Source organism: Phocoena phocoena, chromosome 20, assembly GCF_963924675.1.
Source record: "Phocoena phocoena chromosome 20, mPhoPho1.1, whole genome shotgun sequence".
NCBI lineage: Eukaryota > Metazoa > Chordata > Mammalia > Artiodactyla > Phocoenidae > Phocoena > Phocoena phocoena.
Genome location: NC_089238.1, coordinates 6,186,548 through 6,193,141, shown reverse-complemented (window position 1 = coordinate 6,193,141; position 6,594 = coordinate 6,186,548). Strand labels below are relative to the sequence as shown.

At 44.9% G+C, this 6,594-nt stretch overlaps 1 protein-coding gene across 1 annotated transcript in view; it reads left to right on the top strand.

Moving 5' to 3' along the window:
* Positions 1-5,994: 5,994 nt before the first annotated feature.
* GPR32 (G protein-coupled receptor 32) overlaps positions 5,995-6,594 on the top strand; it is a 1,206-nt gene continuing 606 nt past the window's right edge. Inside the window, 3 exon segments of the mRNA XM_065898258.1 lie at positions 5,995-6,362; positions 6,364-6,497; positions 6,500-6,594. The exon segment at positions 6,500-6,594 is cut by the window's right edge and continues 1 nt beyond it. Of these exon segments, the coding sequence (XP_065754330.1) occupies positions 5,995-6,362; positions 6,364-6,497; positions 6,500-6,594 (597 nt within the window).

The window sequence follows — 6,594 nt, the reverse complement described above, 5'->3', positions numbered from 1 at the left end:
CAGGGATTGAACCCGGGCCCCCTGCATTGGGAGCACGGAGCCTTAACCACTGGACCACCAGGGAAGTCCCCCATGAAATCGTTAAATAAGTTATTTTTGTTTACCTGAAATTCAAATGTAACTAGACATCCTGTATTTTCATTTGCTAAATCTAGAAACCCTAAAAGGAGTACATATTGTCTGATTTCATTTACATGAAACCTAGAAAAAGGGAAACTAATCTATGATATCAGAAAACAGATTAGTGGCCACTTGGGGCCAGAGGGAACTTTGGGGAATAAAATTGCTCTGGACCTTAATTATAGTGCTGGTACATGGATGTATACATTTGGAAGAAACCAAATGGATGTATGCTGAGAACGGGAAATTTTATTATATGTAAATTTATCCTCAACGCAATTGATTTTTTAGACTATTGGACCTTCCCAAAGCTGGCTTCTTGACTTCTGCGTAGATGAAAACATCTCATGCTTCGTATTCTATTTGCTGGGAATCCCTTTCATATATTTCTTTCCCATATTGGTGTTTTGAGCCTTATAGGTCTGCTGTTTTCTCTTACTTTCAAATGAGGCGATTTTGGTGCTTGGTGGAGGAAATTTCAGCTGTCCCAAACTGCTGGTAAAAGAAATCTCAGCAAGGTAAGAAGGAGAAAAAGCTCTGTCATCTCTGACAGCGATAGAAAAGTGGGTATGATCACCAGGGCCTTTGCCGATGCCATTTCCACTCTCTGGAACATTGCTCCCTCCCTCTTTGCCTATTGAAAACACCTGTCAGACTTCAGATCTCATCCTGAGTGTCACTTCCTCAGCAAACCTCCAGCCATGACACCATTTCCTTTGTTGCAATACTCAGCAAGTGTTTCTTCAGAACACTTAGCCCCATTTGTAAATAAACACATTTGTTGTCACTGTATTTGTTTTATGTCTGTGTCTCTCAGTACTCAGTGTTTCCTGGAGGCAGGGACCGAGTTTATGTGTGTTTACCCTGTTCTCCCCAACATGCAGCCCAGTGTCTGGCACACAGCAGGTGTTTGACACATAGTCAGTGAAGGTTGAACCAAAGAGGCTGTTTCCCATGTGTATCAGTCAGCCATTGCCGCCAAACAAACCACCCCAAAACTTAGAGGCGTAAAACAACAACCATTTCTTCTCTCATGATTCTATGGGCAGTTCTGAAGGTTGGGCTGGGCTTTGCTACAATCCCTACTGACCCTGGGCATCTGGGGAACTACTCACACCTTAGAGCTTGGGATTCTATGGACCACCAACCCCACACACATGCATTGGGAGAATTAGTGGCGAGGACACATATTTTTTTTTTTTTTGAGGACACATATTTTTTATGTTGGCTTATAAAAAGGAAAAACCTTACATCCACCATCAGATCCTAAGAAAAGGACAGTTGGAGCTCCCTAACGTAGGGAGGAGTAGGCTGAGTTCTCTTCCTGAGGTGGGGCAGGGGGCTGGGATACTAGAAAGGACAGATGAGGGGAATTGGAAAAGTACAGCAAAATGATATTTCTGGAGCCCCTCTCTTCCTTAGCCGCCCCCCGCAAGCTCCCAGCCCCCAGGGTCTATCAGAACCCACATCTAATAACCCTTCATGGACTCTGATATTGATCTCTGGGGCCACCACGGCTCTTGCTCAAGACTCCTTCCTGGACCTTATCTGCTCCAAACTCACTGGCCATATTCTGGCCATATGCCCCCTGACTCTAACATGGGCTCAAGGCTGGTGACTTCCCAGGACAGACAGAGGAGACAGACAGAGCTCTCTCAGCCTGACCTCTGCCCTCGAACACAGCAAACAGTGACACGGGGCTGGGATTTGGAGGGAAAGGCCTCAGGGAGCTCAGAGGATGGGGGTTTGAGGGCAAGGACAGTTGACATGCGGCAGGGGTATATGAAGAGGAGGAGGTGGCAAAAGAGGTCAAGGTTCTGGAACACTTCCTCCGGGTGAAGAACTTTCTCATGTCTGCGCCACCAAGGAAGAGATAGTTGACTGTTTTCATCACTGCTGCACCCCCAGTGCTTAGAGTGTGTGACATACACTACGGGCTCAACGCATATTAGCCAATCATTTGTCAATTATTTATTGAGTGCTTGCTATGTGCTAGGGGCTTGTGAATGGTTTACCTCTATGGAGCTCAGAGTCTAGTGGAGGAGACAGATGAGAATCAGATAATCCAACAGACTCGGGTCTAATTGCTACTGAGCGCTATCTCTTAATAGATGAGAAGCTTCTGCAAGAGAGTCTGCTTCAGTCAAGCTGATCAGGGGAGGCTTTGGGGGAGGGAGGGAAATTTTTGCTGAGAGCTAAAGAGAGAGTAAACTTTTAAAAAGTAGAGGGAAAGGAAGGATGTTCCAGACAGAAGGAAGAGTCTGTACAAAGGCTCAGAGGTGGAAGGGAACACGGTGAGTTTCAGTAAGGGAAACAAGAGCAGGGAAGCTGCAATGTAGTGAGTGAGAGAGAATTCTGGAGGGGTTGGCAGGGGCCCCACCATGCATGCCTCAGAAGCTGTGTCAAAGACATTGGTCTTTATCCCAAGAGCGATGAGGACCCGCAACAGTTTTTCAGTTGGACTTTTGAAGGATCATTCTGGCTTCAGTGTGACAAATGTCTTGTGGGAGTGAAAGTATAGGAGCAGGAAGATGAGTAGTAGGTGGGAGATGCTGGGCGCTTGGACGGAGGGGCTGGGGAGACAGGAAGGAGTGCACAAACACAAGAGGCTTTTTGGAGGCAAAATCAACTAGGCTTTGTGATTAATTGGAGGTGGGGGAAGAGAGAGAGGTGTTCAAGGATTCTATACCCCTATCTCAGGTGAGCAAACTGAGGCTCAGAGAAGGAAATTTCTTTGCCCAAGATCACACAGCCAGCATCTCAACTAGAATTTCAACCTATGACTGTCCCATGTCTAAGCTCACATGCTTTCTCCAACACTAGATGTCTCTTCTCTCTCTACACTAACCCTTGGTGCTCACACTCAGACTCAAGGCTGTAAATAACATTTAAATTCTAATGATGCCCACATGTCTCTAGCTGGAAAATCTCTCCAGTAATCTCACTGCCAATATCTAACTGCCTATTTAGATGTCTAACAGGCAAACTCAAACTCAACGTGTCCAACACTCAACTCCTGGTCTTACCCCAAACCTGTCCTCCCCACCACTGTCTTCCCCATCAGTTGATGGAGCTCCAACTTCCAGCTGTTCAACCATCTGTGGTCACCCCTCACTCTGCTATTCCTCTCACTCTTCACATCCAGTCCGTTAGCAAATCTGGTCAGCTCTGCCTTCAAGATGCATCCAGGATCTGTTTCTTACTACCTCCTCTGATATCTATTACCATGATCCCAGTCACCATCATTGTTCACCTGGATTTTTGCAGAAGCCTCCTCAACTGGCCTCCTGCTTCCATCCCAGCCCCCTTCAGCCTAGTTTCAACCCAGAAGCTGCTGTGATTGTTAAAATCTAAGTGAGAACCTGTCCCTCCTCTTGTCAAGTGTCTCTTGTGGCTCTTACCTCATTCAGAGTAAAATCTGGGGGAGTCCTCACTGTGGCCCACAAGACGCTGCATGAACGGACCCCACCCCCTGTCTCATCTCACCTCCAACCCCTCTCCCCATTGCTCACTGACCTTCTCACTGTTCCTTGGACATAGTAGGCATGGGCCTACCTTAGGGTCTTTGCACAGCTATTACTGATATCTGCAATACTCTTCCTCCAGATATTCATATGGCTTTCTCCCTCACCTCCTTCAAATCTTTGCTCAAATGTCACAGCATTGTTCTTCTGCATGTAATGTGTCATATTTCTCTGGCTGCTTTCAAGGTTGTCTGTTTTTGGATTTCAACAGTTTGATTATGGTGTGCCTAGGAGTGATTTTCTTTTATTTATTTTGCTTGGAGTTTATTGAAATTCTTGGATCTGTAAGTTAATGTCTTTCAGCAAATTTAGTAAATTGTCAGCCATCATTTCTGCAAATATGTTTCTGTCCCATTCTCTTTTGTTCTCCTTCTGAAACTCCACTTATTTGTAGGGCAGACTGACCGATATTGTTTTACAGGTGTCTGAGGTTCTATTTACTTTTCTTTAATATTTTTTCTCTCTATTCTTCAGGTTGGATAATTTCTATCAATCTATCTTCTAGTTCACTGATGCCATTTCCAATTTTTTTTCTTTTTTTGGCCACACCATGTGGCATGCTGGATCTTAGTTCCCAGACCAGGATTGAACCCCTTGCATTGAGAGCACAGAGTCTTAACCACTGGACCACCAGGCAAGTCCTGTCATTTCCAATCTTTTGTGAAGTCCAGCCAGTAAAATTTTCATTTCAATTGTTATAGTTTTCAGCTCTAGAACTTCCATTTGACTCTTTTTTCCCCAGTTTCTCTTTCCTACTGTTTCCCCAACTGGTTATTAATTATGCATATCTTTTCCTTTAAGTCTTTGAATATTTGTATTAGGTGCTTTAATGTCTTTGCATATTGCAATATCCATGTTATCTCAGATTTGTTTTCTTTCTTTCCTTCTTTTTCTTTCTTTTCTTTCTTTCTTTCTTCCTCCCTCCCTCCCTCCCTCCCTTCCTTCCTTCCTTCCTTCCTTCCTTTCTTTTTTGCCATGCTGCATGGCTTGTGGGATCTCAGTTCCCTGACCAGAGATTGAACCCAGGCTACGGCAGTGAAAGCCTGGAGCTCTAACCACTAGGCCACCAAGGAACTCTGTCAGATTTGTTTTCTATTGACCCCTTTCTTTGTTGAATATGGCTCGTGCTTTCCTGTTACTTCACACGTGTAGTGGTTTTTAATATTTATTTATTTGGCTGCTTTGGGTCTTCATTGTGGCTTCTCTCTAGTTGTGGTGCATAGGCTCCAGAATACGTGGGCTCAGTAGTTGCAGGACGCAGGCTTAGTTGTCCTGCAGGATGTGTGATCTTAGTTCCCCGACCAGGGATCAAATCTGCATCCCCTGCATTGGAAGGTGGATTTTTAACCACTGGACCACCAGGTGGTCCCTGTAGTGGTGTTTAATTGGATACTGGCATTATGCATGATATATCGTAGAGACTTTGCATTGTGTTTTGTTCCTCTGAAGAGTGATTCTTGTCCCAGCAGGCAATTAAGTTGGCTGGACTCAAACTCCAAACTCTAATCTCTGTGGTGGGCAACAGCTGAAATCTTTGCTTAGTTCTTTCAAATTCCAGCTGTTGCTTTTTCACCAGGCATCCTGGGATCTCCCCTGAATATAAATAATTTAGTCAGTCAAGGATTTGGACAGATTTCATATGCAGATTTTGGAGCCCCTTCCCTGGGGGGCTCCCTTCCTTCCACAATTCCCTCCCTTCTCAGTATTTTTCTGGCTGATGTGCCAGCTCATAACTCTCTCCTCTCACACCTGAAGCCAATGAGGATGCAGCAATTGCAAAATGTTCACACCCAAAAGATGCAAACTCACAACTGTGACCTCATGCAGTTACCCTATCAAGGGTAGACTCTCCTCCAGTTTATGCTTGATTTTGATCACTCTCCAATGTCTTCAAACAGTGGATTGATTTTTAAAGTTTCATATAGATTTTATAATTTTTTAATCTGCCAGACTGTCTCACAAAGCTACTCTGACATAATCAAAAGTCAAAGGTCACTCTTTTTTATTTTGTATTACTTTTCTCCCACAGCACTTGTAATCTTCTAAAGTTGTACATCATGGATTTATTTATTATATGCATGGTGTTTCCCATATGACATCCCCCATTAGGGTGTAAGTCCCATGAGGGCCTGTTTTGTTACATGACTCAGTTCCAGTACCTAGAGCAGTATCAGAGTGACATAACAAGCATTCAATAAAAGTATATTGAATGGAAAAATGAATGAAGGGGTCTCAGAGGGGGCCATGGGCTCTGAATAGCAGTGAAAGGTAACTTGTAGCTCTGATATGTAGTCCTTCCTCTTCTAGAAAGATGAATTCTACCTCTGCTCCCAAATGCCATCCTCAGGAGATGGAGTGCCTCCACCAGCTGACCACAGTTATCATGTCTGTGTCCTTTGTGGTTGGTGTAGTGGCGAACGGGCTGGCTCTCTGGATGACTGTTCTCCGAATGCCGCGAACTTTTACTACCATCTGGTTCTTCAACCTGGCCCTTGCTGACTTCACTGTCTTACTGTCCCTGCTTATCACCATATAGAGTGTAGCAATTGGCCAGTGGCTCCTCAACGATGTGGCCTGCAAGCTTTACATGGTCTTCTTGGCCCTCAGCTTCTTTACCAGCATCTGTCTCTTGGTCCTCATCTCTCTGGACCGTTGCATCTCTTTCCGCTACCCCGTCTGGTCCTGAAACCACTGCACTGTGCGGCAAGCAAGCTGGCTGGCTGACTGCTGTCACTTGCTCTCCATACTTGATTTTCCAGACCGCTGAAGAACAGAAAGGATGTGTCTACTGCTGCTTCAATATTGACATAGAGAATAAGGGGAAGGAGAATCCAGCTCCCAGGATAGGAAGTGAGTGGTTTTGAAGAGAAAAATGACTGTGACCCTCATTCACTTCCTGCTGGGTTTCTTGGTGCCCTTGGTGATCATCAGTACCTGTGCCCACCTCATC